Genomic DNA, 17,867 nt, shown 5'->3' with positions numbered 1-17,867 from the left:
CCTACTCACCTGCTTCTTTTACCGAAAATGACCTTGTTTTCACATATTAAGAGAACATTTTGACTGACCTAAAGCTTGGGACATTTCCAAGTTATACAGTATTGCTTTGTGAATGTTATTTTGATATTTGGAAATAATCCTTTCAGATTTCATAAGACTTAATAAATGTCTCCTACAAGCAAGGAAAACCTCAGCAATTGTCACAATATGCTAGTTTTATTTGCCAAAGAGATGTTAAACTACTTGGAAAAAAAAAAAAAAGACAAAGTGCTTTAACATTTGAAATTAAAATTTTCAGTTCTTCCCAGGAATGTGACTTACATATTGGCCTTGTCTCCTCTGAGCTTCTGGGGGCAGAAGGGCTTCGACCCACAGGAAGGTGGGGAGCACCAGGAGAAAAGCCAATTAGGGGAGAGAGCTTGCCAACCAGCGAAGACCCAGGAGGAGTCCAGAAGCCTAAAAGAACAATGGGCCACAGCCGGGGAGGAGGGCATCCTTTGTACAGGGGACATCAGCTCCACAGCGAAGCCAACAGGCAGGCGGGCAGCACAAGCAGAGGGAGAATAAAGGGCTATGTAGAAGCCACCCATCTTTCTAGGCGTTTCTAGTTTCATTTGTTCTTTATTCTACACCTTCTGATTTTAAAAAGTATCACAATTAAGCTTAAATGAAATAACACCAATGAAGCACTTCGAATAGCACCTGACACATCGTAAGTACCCAGCACACAACCTGTTGTTGGGGGTGACAGTAGCAGCAGCTACCATCGTCAGTGGATACAGCCCCTCCACTTCTTACATACTCCAACTGTAAACCCAGCCCCTCACCCGCAAACGGCAAGAGTTTGAGTTTATAATCCCTGGTCTAAAAAAACCTCAAAGGTCTCATTTATTCATTCAACAAACCTAAGTAATGTACATGCCAAGTCCTGTGCTAGGCTCTAGGGGATTAGCATGAAAAGAGCTAACCATTAGTTCCCATGCTCACTTACACTGTAGTGCCTGCTTTCAGCCTGTTATTCTAAACCCTGAAAGAAAATATCCACTCCTACCCCATCCTCCCCCACTGCACCCTACACTGCCTCCTGGGGCTCACCCACCCTCCCTCTTACCCCCCCCCCACTGCACCCTACGCCGCCTCCTGGGGCTCACCCACCCTCCCTCTTATGGTCCGGCCCAGAAAGATCAGCTGGCCTCCCTCTTCCTGCTCCTTATGGTAGAAAATCTCTCTGGGATGCCAGTTCCTGGGCATAGGAGACACTTTTTCTCTGGGTTTCCTCAGAGGGTTTCAGTGGTGCAAAGTGAATTGGGCAATGTACAAACTGGGAAAACAGTGAGACAGGAGAATAAAAGGATTTCTACCAGAATGATCTTTAGCCGATACCTTTTCCTTTCTTTCATAAAAATAAATTTATGCCAAGTTTAAATTATTTTGAAATAACAATTTTGTCTGCTAGAGCTAGCCAATCTCTTACAGATTATTTTTAGCTACATTATACTTCCTTTTCATCATTCTACACATTTTTTAGATCAAAAGTGTCAAATAAAAGTCGCACGATAACCTGTCAAAGGCTCACAGCTGTCCCTGGCCTTCCAAGGGAGTTCATGCCATGCTCGGTGGTTTCACTAGAAGGGCTTAGAAAGGAGGCAGGGTTTTATACCCCAGAGGACATTTGGCAATGTCTGGTGACATTTTTGGTTGCCACAACGAAGGGGATGGAGCACTGGCATCTAGAGGATAGAGGCCAAGGAATCTGCTAAGAATCCATAAGTGCACAGGACACCACAAGGAACCATCCAGTCCCCAAATATCAGTAGTACCAAAGTTGAGAACCCTGGGCTAGATTAATAAGGACTTAAAATCATGATGCGTCTCATCTATACTTTAGACGGATGAACTAAACCCATAGACTGTTTCCCCTTCTGTTGCTAACCAGGAGAAGAAAAGTGGTATGTTTATAGAAGTCTCTGTTATCCCATTAACAGGCCCCACTTTTTCCTAATCTGAAACTTCACCTGCCACTAAAACATAAAAACAAGTCATTTGGATAAATCACCTATAACAACATATAAAGCTCATTCTATTTCTACTAAGTTGTACAATGTGTAGTATCCTAAATCAAATCCTATGAATTAAGCTGTACGTAGGCTTTTTACACAGTGCTTTTAAAATTCTCCTCCAAACCACAAGACTGGGAGTCAGAAAAGCTAAGTTGTCCAAGGTCGCCCAGTTAGGAGAGGGCAGCATCAGAGCCAAGGCCAAGTCTTCCATGAGGCCCACTCCTTCCCTTTAGTAAACACTGCAGTATCGACCAGTTCACTATATGCTTCCATTCTTACCAAATTTTGAATACAGATGAACATCATAAGTAAATGTGATCCTCCCGCAAAGTGTTAAAAGAAAGGGGATGCCTAAAAATCTTCCAAAAAGTGCTAACTGCTTGAGATGTTAAGGAAAGTTCTAAGGGCACACCCCCAACCACCTCTCTACACCGAACCCCCTCTACTCCACAGCCTCCATCTTACCTGAACAGAAAGGCTCTCTCGGTGGGGACACTTCCTAGCGCATCCTAACCAGGAAGCTCTGCAGCATGCAAAGGTTGGGAAATGAAACAAGTTCATTGCATGTTTATAAGCTTGAGGACCGTTTGTAGCAAAGACCAGGGCTTTTAGTATTAGGATATAATAAATGTAATGCCAATTCCAGCTTCCATGGGAGGTAAAGAGCACTTCACAGCTTACTCTGAGAACAAAGGGACACCTCACTGAAGAGAGGGGAATGACATAATTGTTCCTCAGTCCTTGCTTGCTGAGCAGTAACCACCGTTCCAGGGTGTGAGAGCTCTTTCTCGGTGTTAACTCCTTAATCGTCCTCACGCTACTACCAAGAGGGAAAGGAGGGACTGAGGATTACACTGAAACCTGTGTGAAGCAACAAAGGTACGAAAACGTCTCCATCTACCTGAATTTGACAAAGAAACAGAAAAGAAATGAAAAGGCCCTTGTTTGCAGTGCACAGCAATTCTTTCTACTCCCACTATAGGCAGGAGTCCTGAGGAACAGAGAGGAAATTCCAGGGTGAACAGAATGTTCCATTCCTCCCACCCCTGAATCCTTCAAGACTTTGTGGGCCTGGCCCAAGGGAATGCCATCAATAAGTGCAACTGAATATTTTTAAAAGGCCGGCCATTGCTCTGCGGGTTTGTTTTTCTAGTGTTTTACCCTGAGTGTTGCAATTACAATTATCAAACTGATTCTGCCCATGGTGAGGATGTTAGCCCATGCTCACCTGAGCCGGATGGACTCACCAGTCAGGGCCAGGTGAGCAGGGACACCAAGGAGGAGAAGGGCAGAGCAGGGCAGAGTGGTCTTGAGGAAGCCATCGCTCATGTTCTCTAAGAGGGTCATTTAGTTGCAGATGTACCTGCAGATATTATAATATGGTGATAACACCTTTCTTGGTGGAATTTTAAGTCTTTATTAAAAGCAGTGAATAAATCACGAGCTCATTGGAGAAGATATTTGCCAATTAACAAGTAGCAGCTGTTTTTCTTTCTTTATAAGGGCCCAACTGATGAAAATTGTATGCCTCATTTAAGCAAGAATCCATGTGCTTTACCTGGGGGAAAAAAAAGGCTGTTCATTCTTTATTCAAACAAAGTGCATGCCTCTGTGATTCATTAAAACACTCTCAAACTGAATGCAAATTATCACCACACAGAAGCATTTTGTATCATGTGCACCTTTTTAGTTCTTTGTTTAGCATGATCTGCCTTAGGAGAATCTGCTTTGGATATTATAAATATATAACACAATAGCATAAGGGAGCTGCAGCCAGCCCGCAGAGCCAAGAGCCTGCCCCAGCTAGGAGGAGGAGGACACCTGATCCTCACCACCCAGTACAGCCCCCCTGAGGTTGAGAAGGCTTCCTGGCTGCAGGCAGTGATACCACCTATTATCTGGCAGTGAAATGGCCAGGATCACTCCCCCAACACACACACACACACACACACACACACACACACACACACACACACACACACCCCTGGTCACCATCACACACTCATCCCTGCAGGAGGCCTCATCTAATTACTCATGGAAGCCATGGCACTGTAAGGACAAATGTGCTGCACCAACTCTCCATGGCTGCCTCTGGAGCCAGCTCAGTGGGGAGAAGGCACATCTGGCCCACAGGCACAGCCTGATATAGTTTGGCTGTGTCCCCACCCAAATCTCATCTTGAATTGTAGCTCCCATAATTCACATGTGTCATGGGAGTGACCTGGTGGGAGGTAACTGAATCATGGGGGTGGGGCTTTCCCATGCTGTTCTCATGATAGTGAATAAGTCTCATAAGATCTGATGGTTTTATAAAGGGAAATTCCCCTGCACATGCTCTCTCTTGCCTGCCGCCGTGGAAGACATGCCTTTACTCCTTCTTTGCCATCCACCATGGTTGTGAGGCCTCCCCAGCCATGTGGAACTGTGAGTCCATTAAACTTCTTTCCTTTATAATAAATTACCCAGCCTCAGGTATGTCTTTATTAGCAGTGTGAGAACACACTAATAAACAGCCCTTCCTAAAATTGCTCCAAATGGTACTCCAACCCCATGTAAACTCAGGCTAGGAGGGCCAGAAGCCCCTGCCCTGGCTTTGGTGTGCTATTAAGAGGACGCTAGAGGCCACCTGAAGCCCACCATGGAAGGCTGCAGAACCAACCATATTCACCCTCACCTGGAAGGTTCCGGTGGACTCTCACTGGCCAGTGGAAAACTAATACATCTTCCAACAAACATAAATGCAACCTGAGAAAATCAGTGTTTCTTTTCATACTCTTAATTCTGCCACTGGTCTTTAATTCATTACCCATCCATCCATCAAGGATCTTCTTTTTTTAAAGAAAGGGTCCTGCTCTGTTGCCCAGGCTGGAGAGTGCAGTGGTGCCACCATAGCTCACTGTATCCTTGAACTCCTGGCTGAAGCGATACTCCTGCTCGGGCCACAGGCACACACACTGACTTATTTATTAAGGAACTCCCACAAGCTACAGATGGCCAACACATCGTCCATCCTTTCGGAGCCCGCAATGTAGGTGAGAGACCAAAAGGTAGACAAATACTTAAGATGCAAGAAGTGTTCATAGAGGTGGGGGAATACTGCTCTGTACCTGGGGAGGAGGGAAGGCATGTGACAGAGGAGGGGAAAGCCACACGAGGAATCGCCCCTGCCATGCTTGCCCATGGAGCAGGCTCAGGGAGCACAGCTATGAAGTGAGTGCTCCAGGGAAGAAGGGCAGAGGTAGGGGAGTGTGCAGTGGCAGGAGGCCTGTGGGCGGTGGGGACAGCAAGAGGATGGGAGGGAGCAGAAAGGTAGCCTGGGACGGCATCCTGGCTGGGGTTGCCCGGAGTCTCTGTTCATATGCCTGACTCCCTTTGCCACCTCTTCCTCCTGCCCCTTCTCCTGCAATGCCCTCTGCCTTCCTTCAGCACACAGAGCTCATGTTCTGCTGTCTTTGCTTTCTCTTAAGAACCCCAGAGATAAGTACCTTCCATGTTACAGCAAATGTTCTCAACACTGCCGGATGAAGGAACGAGCCCTCTTTTTTTACCTGCATCCCCAGAGTTGACCATTTCATATCACAAGTCTCCTCTGAAATTGTGTTTTTCACCGATAAACTCCCAGTTTGCTAAACTCAGATCCTGTCCCTTCATGCCAGGTCTGCAACTGAAGGTACCACAGCTCAAAAGCTGAGTTAACTCAAAAGCTGAGTTAACTTAAGTCTACACAAAACTTGTAATGAAGAAATGCCTAAAGGACACAGTTGAAAGCCATGGAAAGCACATACCTCCAAGCCAAATGCTACCTGGAATAAAACGGAAAAACAGCTTTACTCACAAAAGGAAGGTTTCCTTTGTGCAACCGAAAAATTACTTGCCTGTGTTTTCAGTGGGTGGGCCGTGGAGAACACTTGTGACCATCCTAATTTTTACAATGCTCTTGCTCAGAGATGGCCCTGGACATAGATAGCATCTTTAAAATGCTTTAAAATACCAATCTCAGAAACAACCTTAAAACTCAGCCGGCTGAAGGGCTCAGAGGTCTCCATGTGGGGCTCTCCCTCACAGGATTCTCCGTGGATGCAGCAGCACTGTTGATTCACCCTCACTCACCATGACCCCAGGAATCGGGTTTGTGTGGCGAGTTAAGACGCACACCCTGGGGTTGTCTAAAATGGATACGACACTGAATGGAGCTGCTTGCCCAAGGACGCTCAGGCAGGCAGCCTGCTTGGCTGTGTGGGGACGCTTAGGCTTACCCAGCCCACACCCCTGTGGCCCATTTCCTAAGAAAGGTGACTCCACCCTTTTGTGCTGAATGGCTACTAACAGGATAGTTCTGGCACAAAAATAGCTCTCCCAGTTTGTGAAAGCATAATTAGACTTCCCTGACATTACAAGTTATGGCAAGACCCAACTAGTAAATATTATTGCAGTGTTTAAAAATTGTATCATTTCTGCTTCTGGTAAGGCCAAACAAGAGGCAGAATATTTTTTCTAAATTGCTTGTCATCTCCATTGATCTAGAGACAGGTGAGTGCGGACGGTCTGAATACTCACTGGTTGTAGACACTGAGACGAGTGGGCTGTACTCACACTCCCCAGAGGGGCTGGTGACCTTCAGGCGAAATCTGTACAGCGTCCTTGGTTCCAGACCTTCAACAACATGCTTCGTTGCATATCCCCTAGACAGGAGGAGACAAACATGCTGACACCACCAGGTAGCTTAATCTGCACTCTCTGATAAGACAGCAGAAGAGCAGGTGGAAGTGATTTTCCTTCTATTTCCAGGACACAGCCGATGGATCCTGCTTTGCTGAACTCCGAGAGAATGAAGGACAAGTCCCACATGGCGCCCCTGTCCCTATCCAGCAGGTGCACTCTGTCCCATAGGGCCTAGTCCAGGGCCTGACACATAGCCAGCATGCCGTTTTGTACTTTGGAGAAATAATCACGTTAACCACGACATTTGCCCTCAAGTAACAAAGTTTTATATTTGAAAGATAAGACAGGCAGTCAAATCATATATATGTAATTTTCAAGTAGGGGCCATCTAGTGATGGGGGCTGCAAGGCTAATACATGGCTGTGTAACTATTGCAGGCAAAATACCACTGCAGGGAAAGGGCCTGAAGAAGTCACATCCAAGATTGCTCGTAGTCCACGAGCAACTTCCAGTAGAGCTGGGAGCTCAGGCAGCACATAGAAGACAATGCTAACATCATGCCCCATGCTCAAGTTCATCTTAGGAATGTTTGTGGGAAATGGATGCTGAGCACTTCTGGGATAGAAATCTGATTAGAGACTCACGATGGAAATCCACACACCTCCAGAGGGAAGTAGTACTGAGTCTCATCATTTGCAGTCTGCAAAATTAGCACCAAGAAATGCAGTAAGGTAGTTTGCCTGCCTGCTCAGAAGATGCTGGGACGTAGCGCAAGTGCTAAGATAAGACCCCACCTTCCGCTTGTGAGGCAGGTCCCAGGAGCCTGGCTTTGACTTGGCATGCATTCTACAATATCAGGTCTCCAAAAGTTGACAGAGCTGTATATATTTCCCAGTATTACCCAAAACCTCTATATTACCCATTTCTCTTTTCTGCCAACATTCTTTCTTCTTATCCGACTAAACTCCATGTATCCCTTTTCAAATCTTATCTCTAAATTTTTCTTTTCTTCTACTCAAAGCCTTGGTTTTTGAGAGGGTGTGTGTGTGTGTGTGTGTGTGTCATTTCCAGCTCTCTCTTCTTTCCTGCTTCAACACTTAATCCAGTTCTTGTTCTCCTCCCTTGGACCATTCTCTATAGCTCCTTAGATGCCAAGGTTACCATTGTTTCCTCCATTTTTTTTTTCCTGTCTCTAGTTTTTACTTTTATTCTCAATAGATCCTCCAAAGACACCAGAACCATTCTTTGTGATTCACAACTAATTTTTCCAGGATGTTTATGTGCAACTAAATATTTATACATCAATTCCATTCCATACAACTCAACAAGTGTATCTAGTGCCCATTATTTGCAGGTGCTGGGACAGGCTGGGATGTAGTCCTGAACCAGCTCAGGGCCAAAATGAACCTGTCAACACTGAGTTGACCCCAACTTCCTAATCATGGGGTGGCAAGAAAAGGGGCAGTCAAGGACAGTGAAGAAGGGACAGCTGAGCAAGGGTGAAATGACAGTGCTGGAGTTAGCATCACTAATAAACACTTGAAAACCTGACTTCAGATCTGGATCAGGTGGGTGAGCTAACACCTCACCTAATCATCAAACAGCCTTGCCCACTCACTCCCAGCCCCCACTGGATTCTTTCTCCTGAAGGACGAGGCATGGCACAAAGTGTGTGGCTAAAGAACAGACCCAACACTTGTCCTAGAGGGAGGAGTATCCCCAAAGGAGAAGCCAGAAGGTCGAAGTTCCTTCCGCCAAATTCATCCATCAAACAAGTAATTCCCCCACTGAGGAACAGGCATGGGGCAGGAACAGGTACCTGAGAAACAGGTACAGGGCAGAGGGAATGAGGTGCCAGGACAGTGTCCTCTGGTTGAGGTATATCTGATGTCAAGTGAGAAATGGCATAAAGGACTTCCATGACAGACAGGCAGACGTCTCCCAGGCAGTCTGAGAAAGGGACTTCCCAGTAGGGTTGAAAGAACACACAACGCCTGGGAAAGTCATGGTCTAGGTGCTCTCACTGTGGCGAGAGTCAGGGCGCAGAAGAGTCTGGCACGTCCAGGAAAGAGGTGCCTCCGTGAAATCTGGAGACAACTCTAACATCATAATTCTAACATCTAACAGAACCTTTTTTTGAAAACTGAAAAACATTTACAAAGACTTTCTTCACTTGATGTTTCTGTCCTTTGTTAAAATGTGAAATTTCAAGGTAAAATCAAACACTGAACGTTCACTGATCCTGTTTTTGCATCACAAAGTTACTTCAGACACCAAATCTAAATGACTTCTCGGGTGCAGCACCAGCAGAGCCAAGAAAAAGACTAAGCACATTGAGGCACCTCTGACCACGTACGTGTCTCTGCCTCCCTGCTCTGTGCTGGTGGATTCAGTCTCCTAACTGACATCATCTTTGCCAGAAACACATTTCTCTTCACCTAAAAGAAGCCAAATGAGCTGGAAGTCAAGCTGACCTCCACAGTCTCTACCATCCCCGCAGGAACATGTTCCTCCCCCCACAGAGTTAGAGTCTAGTTCCTCTCCCCTTGAACAGGATGGGAAGTGGTGGAAGAGAATCTGTACAGCTCTGGGTCTGGGCCTTAAGATGCCCACAAGTTTCTGCTTCTCCTCCCTTGGAAGCAGGGAGGAGAAGTTCAACTTCCCTGTTAGAGAAAGAGGCCACCTAGTAAGACAGTCAGTGGAAGATCCAGACCACAAAGGAGATGAAAAAGCCCAGCCAGTCTCCTGCTGTCCTGGCCATCCCAGCTGATGCATCACACATGGGTGAAGCCATTTGGTTCTTCCAGCCCCAAGAGAGCTGCAACAGCCAAGACCACATGGGGCGGAAACAAGCCATCAACACCCTAGCCAAATTACAGATCATGAGCAAACACATGCCTGTTTCTGCTGTCAACCACTAAGTCTGGGGCTGGTTTGTCATGCAGCAAATAACTGAGATAGTATGTATCAAAAAAAAAGAAACTGTAGGAAAGACAATGAAGAAATAACGCCAATGGCATTACAGAAACCTTTCGATCAAGAAACCGAGAAGTAGATAAGTGTTAAAAATTGATACAAACACATTTACCATAAAAGTAAAAGCTCTAAAACCAAGATAAATATTCAGAAAAACCGCCAGGGCTAAAAAGTAGTAATTTTTTTAAAACTAAAATGTATCAGCCTGGCACAAAGTAGTCTTATGAGTAGGTAGATTTTGATGTTAAATGAAAATAGGTCCATGAATACTTAGATATTTGAGTCATAGAAACGGAGCCCTCAACAATGTGTGGCATCTGAAAAGATCTTTAGAAGTTCAGTGAGAATATAATAGCCAAGCCTCACCGGAATTCAGTGCAAGGTGTCAAAGACTTAGCATAGCATTAGACCAAAATAAAACCAGAAGTGCTCCCAATAAAATTCAGTATTGCTAAATATCATAAGGTCACCCTGAAGCAAACAGCACCTCCATAACCCCTGGAAAGGGAAATAACGCAACTGTGTTAGAAACCAGATGTTACCAAGCACGCTTGTCAAAGGCTGAAGATTCTTGCATCACTAGAGATGGCTCCAAAGAGGACAAAAGCCACAGAAGGGACCAGGACACAACTGCCCACCAGGGTACTCTACAGCGATTACAACACAGGTGCAGGGAGGACTCATGAGAGCAGTTCATTGAACCCATGGAGAAGCGCAACTTTACCTAGACATGACAGCTGAAAAAATACATGAATCTTAGAGTGACTTCCACAGTAGAGGAAAGTCTACAAAAATTTAAAGCATAGCCTTGTTTTTGTTATCAGTCAATAAGCAAATGTTTGATGCAAGAGCTGAGCAAATATGAAACATAAGAAGCTAAATAAATATTGAAAAGCCCCAAGACTCAGTCACCAGACTTCCCTTTCTTCTCTAAACTCCCTCCCCCAGAATTCCAATCCAGCCTCATGCTGATGACTCTGGAGTCTGTCTCTCCAACCCAGACCCTTTCCCTGGCCCTTGACATCCCCAACGCCCTTCCCTGACATCTCGGCTTGGACGTCAGACAGTTTCAAACTGAGCATCTACTCCACCCACAGTCTTCCCCATCTCTGTTATTACAGTTGCTCAGGCCAGACCCTGGGTGCCTCCTGTGGAAGACTGGATTGTTGTTCAGAGACACGAGGTGCCCTCCCACAAGGATTCTACCTCCCCGCCCCGTTGAACTCGGACATGGCTGCATGTCTTGCTTTGAGCAATGAAGTATACACAGAAGTGAAGTATGTCATTCTGGGCAGAAGCTTCAAGAAACAGCATGCCATCCTCTCTCCCCTGCTACAGTGACTGACAATGTTCACGCAGAGGCTGCCGCATGGCCTGGGCTGCGGCAGGAGGACAATGCAGGATGGAGCCCTGGCCGACCCACGGTGGGCATGGTGTGTAGGAGGGAATCACTGCTGCCATAAGCCACTGAGACTGTGACGCTGATGCTTCCTGCAGCATCACTGGGCCGGTGCTGGCTACCACATATCCCTTGACCATCCTCTCTCTCACATCCCGTATCTCACATCCCATATCCGGTCTACCACCAAGTTCTTAAATCCATCTTTAAAGCATATCCTGCATCCTCCCACTTTCCACACTGTTGTGTTGTCTCCCACCTAAACTGTTTCAAAAGCTTCTTCATCAGTCCTCCCTGCTGCTTGCTGCCTGGCCTCTCTACAGCCTGTTCCCAACTCAGCAGCCAGAGGGATCCTCGTAAAACATAAGCCGGATCACGCCTCTTCTCAGCTTCACAATCTCCAGTGGCTTTCCCCACCTCTCTCAGAGTAAGCCAGAGTTCTCCCAATAACCCTCAAGGCCCAGGCAGTGACCTCTCATGACCCAGCTGCCCTCGCCCCCATTATTTTCCTCCTTGTTCCCTCTGTTCCTCAATGCTCCTGGGACCAGCCAGGTACATTTGTACTGCCAGGCTTTCTCACCTGCCCTTTGCTATGTCTGGAAGGTTCTTCCCCCAGATAGTTGCAAGGCTCCAGGCATCCTTGCTTCAGATCTACTCAGAAGCTACCTTCTTGGTGAAGACTTCCCCACCTCTACCCCAGGCCCTCAATTTTTCCTAGGCTGCTGCCCCTCAGTATGTATTGCCCGCTGACTACCTATTTTTACTTATGTATCTTATTTATTGTTTGCCTTCATCATCATGAGGGAGGAATTTTTTCCCAGTGCCGTATCCCCAGCATCCGGAGCAGTGTCTGACACATGGCAGACACTCAATAACACACGCTGATGGAATAAATGGAATGCGTGGCATGGGCAGCAATGATCACAGGAATTTAGGGCACAGACAATAGGGTAGTAAGGAGAGCTTCTCAGTGGAGGTAAAATCTGACCAGGGCAGAAGAAAGAATAGGGTGAGAGGGGAAAATCTGTCCAAACAGGGAAAACAACTGAACACACATGCAGAAAACGTCAAGGCATATTCAAAGGACAGTAGGAAATCTGACTGGAGGGTTTGTGCTGAGAAATAAGAGGCAACAAGAAAGGCAGGTGTAGGGAAACTGTGAAAGACATTAAATGTTAGTCTAAGGAATTTGGCCTTTATCCTTTAAGCAATGGAGGACGCACCAAAGACAATGTGACAAAAGAAAGATTAAAATGGAAATTAGCCCAGCAAAATAGAATGATGAGAAAAAAAAAAAAGGAATAAAGTCAACTCCTTCCATCAGAAAATACACTGGGCAGGTGTAGGAGCTGGGGATCCACAAATGAGCTAGACAGAAATAAAGCCTACATCCTGCAGGGGAAAACGCAGCTAAAGAGGGAAAGCACAGAAGCAATTCTACAAATGGAGAACTCAGTAACTGACTGGCTATGAGAAGCCATGGAGGAAAGCCCAAGTCAAAGACAATATCATTGTTTCCAGATAGACTGATGACTGATGGGAACAGAAACTGACAAATCAGGAAGAAGTTCTTAAATCCACAATCCAAACATCAGGTATTCTAGATAATCACTTTTTACAAGAAAAGCATTTGCTAGTTTTAATGCTATGTAGAGAAAGAAATAAGGAAGCAAAAGAGGTCAAGATTAATGCAGCCTAATTCTGCCACCTAGCGTCAAGATTTGTACTTGTAATTCTGTGAGAAACAGGCATTTCCCCACTGTCCTTAGACCAGGGACCACAGATGTCACTGCCAGCCCCACAATGCCAGGCTGTCGTCAGAGTGAGAGTGCGTTCTCCAGCCTGACAGCAACCAGGTCTCTGGGGAGAATGCAGACAACACAGACACACACCTCAGGCTGGAAGCCAGCACATGCAGCTATGGTTTCTCTAGCTGAGGCTGCCTACCTGGCCACCCAGCAAAGGCACAGCCAAGGAAGAAAGAACGATGTAGGATGGCCCCATTCACCTGCCCAACACAGCTTGTGGTGCTAAGGTGATGTGGGAAAAATGTCTTTTTCTTTCTCCAGAGAAATGCTTCTCATAATTCATGCTTTTAGATAGAAAAAGCATACCTTCAATAAGTAAAACGACATGATTAAAATAACATTTGAGTAGTCAGAACAAGAACTATTTTTACATTGCAACTACATTTCAGATTTTTCTTAAGGTACAGAGAAATTTCTCAAATATCAGATATATTATCACTCAAGTAACAGTTGAAATTGGAGCTTTCATATACAGATTATATACATATTTATAGATATTTATACACACATACACATAAACATATCTATCTTCTCATGTCAGCACTTTTATCACAATGCAAACTTGAGAAAAGGCCAGGAAAGTGATGAACCTGTTCTGCATCTTGACTGCATCAATGCCAATATCCTGACTGTGACACTGCACTATTATTTTCAAAGATGTTACCATAGGGGAGAAATGGGAAAAGGTACAATCACTCTTTCTTACAACTGGATATGAATCTATAATTATTTCAAAATTAAAAGTTTCACTAAAAACCATATTTGTATCTCATTTTTGGTATTCCTGAATCACAAAATAGTCATTTTGCATTTTTCAAGTGGTAAATCTAACAAGGGGAAGAAATAAGTCAGAGATGATATGAAGACTAAGAAGAAAAACATAACTTTTTTTTTTTTTTTTTTTTTGAGACAGGGTCTCACTCTGTCACCCAGGCTGGAGTGCAGTGGCACAATCATGGCTCACTGCAGCCTCGACCTCCCAGGCTCAAGTGATCCTCCCACCTCAGCCTCCCAAGTAGTTGGGACTACAGGCATAAGCCACCACACCTGGCTAACTTTTGGATTTTTTGTAGAGATGGGATTTCGCTATGTTGCCTAGGCTGGTCTTGAACATCCAGGTTCAAGGGATCTGCCCACTTCAGCCTCCCACAGTGCTGAGATTACAGGCATGAGCCACCATGCCTGGCCAAAAGTGACTTCTTCATTACTCCTGGTGGTATTTGTTCATGCCAGAAGCATTTGGAAGGCCTGCTATATAACAGCCAGCACTGTCAAGGAACCGGCTAGAGCGTTAAGCAGGCAGAAGTCTTATTTGTCTCTCACCGAGTTTAATACTGGGTGAGGAGGCAGGAAAGGAACAAGAAGTAAACAAGTAAACAACAAGGTAAACAAACTAAGCAAACAAGTAAACAAGTAAAATAAGCCCAACAGAGCTAAATGCTATGTGGCATACAAAACAAGGTTCTGAGCTACAGGAGGCCTGCATGAAAGGATGGCTACTTCAGATGGCCTTCTGGGGGCGGGGGGATGTTTCATCTGAGATTGGCATGGTGTGAAGGAACCAGCTGTATAAAAACAGAAGGAAATGTATTCAAGACAACAGCAACGAGCAAGATCCTGCGATGGGAAGCAGCTTGGCCTGTCCAGGCTGAGAGGCAGCCAGCGTGGTATAAGAGAGTTGACAAGGGGACAATGGTATGACATGAGATCAGAGAAGCTAGCCAGGGTAGACCATGCGGGGCCATTCCACGTCAGTGAACACAACAGCCTGATGGGGAAGCTCACCTAATTGCATCAAGCTATTGTTTGAGTCTGTCTCTACATTCTGGATTTTAAATACATATCATTAAAATATTTCAGAAGTCAAAGAAGCTCTCAAAGGTACAGAGGTTTAATTTCAAAGTTACTGCTAATGCCTATTTTCCAAAAATTGTAATTCATAAAAGAGCATGAATACAAATGATGCTGACTCATTCTTTAATTTGAAACAAGCAGTGGCTTTTTAGAGACAACAGAAATCATTCCAGCTAATCAGGAAGTAAGGCAAAGTGGCAAGCAATTCAACACTGCACCTACGTATAAATGATACCATAAGTGTGCATTTTGGGGTCTTCTTCTTCAATCGAGAACCTGAACCACTGCTCTTGAGGTCCTTGGCGTTTGGCTTTCTTTTCCAGATCCCAGTATAATTCAATGCTGTGATGAGTCACTTTGCCCACGACAGGTGGATGAGGCTTTGAGGGTGGCATGATTTCTAAAAAAAAGAATGACACTGAACTTCAGGACCCAGTTTCCACAAGGAAGAGAGACCAGTCGAGTGGATTACAGCTGCTTGGTGATCGAGCTATTTTTCTGAGCATAAGGCACACATATGAGCATACTTCCCTGTTGCTTAAAGAACCCCTGAAAAGCTAAAGAGATACAAAATTCAGCTGATGTGTGAGCTACCACAGTCTTCAACAAGCATATATTGTACCATGCCCATCAATATCATACCACCCCCACTGACCCTTCCAAAGGGCTGCTTAACATATCAAACTAATAAGGTTGTACTTGACCTGCTGGAACTCAGTTTGCTTCTGTAATCCTTCAGTGACTAACAAAGCCAAGAAACAAATGCTCTATCTGATCCAAGTATGTGGAACATAGATGACAAAGGGTTGACATCTATGCTGTATAAACAGCCCTCAGAAACTAACCAGGAATAAAGGCCCAAGGTTAGTAACAAACCTAACAAAAGATGAGCAGCACACAAAAGAGCAAAAACAAATTGCCAAGGTAATATCTGGAAAGATGCTCATATCATCCCCTAGTGCTCACAGAAATTGGTAACAATGGGGTATAACTTCATATCCAGTCAGAAACTGAAAAAGAAATTTCATAACTATTGGAGTTCACAAGATAGGGAGAGGATATTCTCATGTGCCGGTTGTAGGGAAATATGAATTATCGCCTTTTTAGAGGGCAATATGGAAGCATCTATTAAAACTAAAAATACACATATCCCTGTCTCACCATCCCACCCCTGGAAACTTCTGCAGAAATCAGAGCATAAATACACACAAGAGTGAGTGGCCAAGATGGCTGACTAGAAGCAGCTGGTGTACCTGACTCTCACGGAGAGGAACAGAAGGAGCGAGTGAATACAACACCTTCAACTGAAACAGCCAGGTACTCGCACTGGGACTAATCAAGGAAACAACCTGACCCACAGAGAACAAAGAAAAGCAAGACAGGACAACGGCCCCCCGGGGGTCAGCACGGAGCCAGGGCATCCTCCCCTGCCCAGAGAAGCAATGACCGAATGAGCGACCCAGAAACCATGCTTCTCCCACAGATCTTTGCAAACCTCAGGTCAGGAGCTCTCCACGTAAACCCCTCTCTACCAGCGCCTTCAGTCTTCATTCTGACAGAGCAGCGTGGAGTCTTGGCAGAGCAGCCGCTCAGGCACGCGTGGAGACTCTGGAGCCTTAGCTACTCAGGCTTTCCAGCAAAAGTAGCCGTAGCTCTGGCAAAGTGAGAGGTTAGACTCCTGTACATACACTTAGGAAAGAGGATGAATCCAGGCGGCTAAGCAGCAACAGCCCCCCACTTCCACTGCACCTCACGAGATAAGACCCACTGGCTTGGAATTCCAGCCAGCTACCAGTAGCGGCATTGCACCACCGTAAGAAGGAGCTCCCAGGGGGAGGGGCAGGCCACCAGCTTTGCTGTTTGGGCACCTTAGCCATTCTAGCTTTCAGGCTTTGGAGAGTCCAAGCCAACACAGGGCAGAAGGGATCCCCCAGTACAGCATAGCTGCTCTACCGAAACGTGGCCGGACAGCTGCTTTAAGCAGGTACCTATCCCGTTCCCTCACTGGGCAGGACCTTCCAACTGGGGCCTCTAGCCACCCCTGCCCGAGCTGTCCATCTGACAGATGGACATTGAATTTCCCCTGGAATGGCACTCCCAGAGGGAGAGGTAGGCCACCATCTTTACTGTTCAGGTGCCTTAGCTGTTCCAGCCTTTGAGCCTCATAGTATCCGAGGCGATCAGGGGCTGAAGCGGACCCCTAGCACAGCACAACTGCTCTCCCAAAATGTGGCCAGACTGCTTTTTTAAGTGGGTCCCAATCCCGTTCCTCCTCACTGGCCGGGACCTCCCAACCAGGGTCTCCAGTCACTTCCTACAGGTGCCTTTGGGCCGACACCAGGTCCATACCTCCCTGGGACGAAGCTCCCAGAGGGAGGGACAGGCTGCCATATTTGCTGTTTCTCAGCCTTCACTGGTGACACCTCCAGGTTCTGGAAAATCTGAGGTGACTAGGGACTGGAGCAGGCCCCAAGCATACCACAGCAGCCCTATGGAAAAGTGGGCAGACTGTTACATGGGTGCCTGTTCCCATATCTCCTCACTGGACAGGTCCTCCAGGCCTGGGCCTCCAGCCACCCCCGCCAGAGCTATGGAGCCAGTACCAACTCAGCAACTCCCTGACCAGAGCCTCCAGGGGCAACTGAAAGCCTCTCTGCCACTATCTCAGCAGTGGAACTGCCCTTGCCACCTTCAAACTAACAAAGGAGCAAAGACTCTAAGAGTACCTTATCTACACCTCCAATAAGCTACAGTCGACCCAAGGAGAGGCAGCCAGTCTGTCTCCTACAGGTCCCACACCCCCTCTCCCCAGCATGGCTCATCACCAGACAGGGAACCCCTGGCTTGGGCACACAGCACAAACCCTACATCTTGGGCTGACTGCACCAAGTGATTGCTGACCCACATCTCCCTGAGGTGGAGCAAGCAAATAACCCCCGGCCACAACCCCTGCTAAGATCTCTTCCTCTGCTGCCTCTAAGCTGAGAAAGGAACATAAACACTGAGATCACCCCAGAGCTGCAGTGGGCATCCCAGGAGTGCCAAGGAGAGCCAGCACTCAAGTGGGAGAGGAACGCACAGTTTCAGAGCACTGAAAGGGAGCATGAC

General features: G+C 46.2%; 1 protein-coding gene across 9 annotated transcripts in view; it reads right to left on the bottom strand.

Moving 5' to 3' along the window:
- FANK1 (fibronectin type III and ankyrin repeat domains 1) overlaps nucleotides 1-17,867 on the bottom strand; it is a 131,802-nt gene that overhangs the window by 21,843 nt on the left and 92,092 nt on the right. For 6 of the 9 annotated variants that reach the window (XM_055093462.2, XM_008969346.4, XM_055093464.2 and 3 more), the window contains exons 2-3: nucleotides 14,982-15,159; nucleotides 6,618-6,742 (exon numbers count right to left, since the gene is read on the bottom strand). In XM_055093462.2, the coding sequence (XP_054949437.1) occupies nucleotides 6,618-6,742; nucleotides 14,982-15,159 (303 nt within the window). Of the gene's footprint in view, nucleotides 1-5,845; nucleotides 5,864-6,617; nucleotides 6,743-14,981; nucleotides 15,160-17,867 lie in introns of all 9 variants that reach the window. The other 3 variants (XM_063607579.1, XM_063607577.1, XM_055093457.2) reach the window with 3 other exon arrangements.

Source organism: Pan paniscus, chromosome 8, assembly GCF_029289425.2.
Source record: "Pan paniscus chromosome 8, NHGRI_mPanPan1-v2.0_pri, whole genome shotgun sequence".
Lineage (NCBI taxonomy): Eukaryota > Metazoa > Chordata > Mammalia > Primates > Hominidae > Pan > Pan paniscus.
The sequence above is the reverse complement of the archived record's forward strand: the minus strand, read 5'-3'. Positions and strand labels throughout refer to the sequence as shown.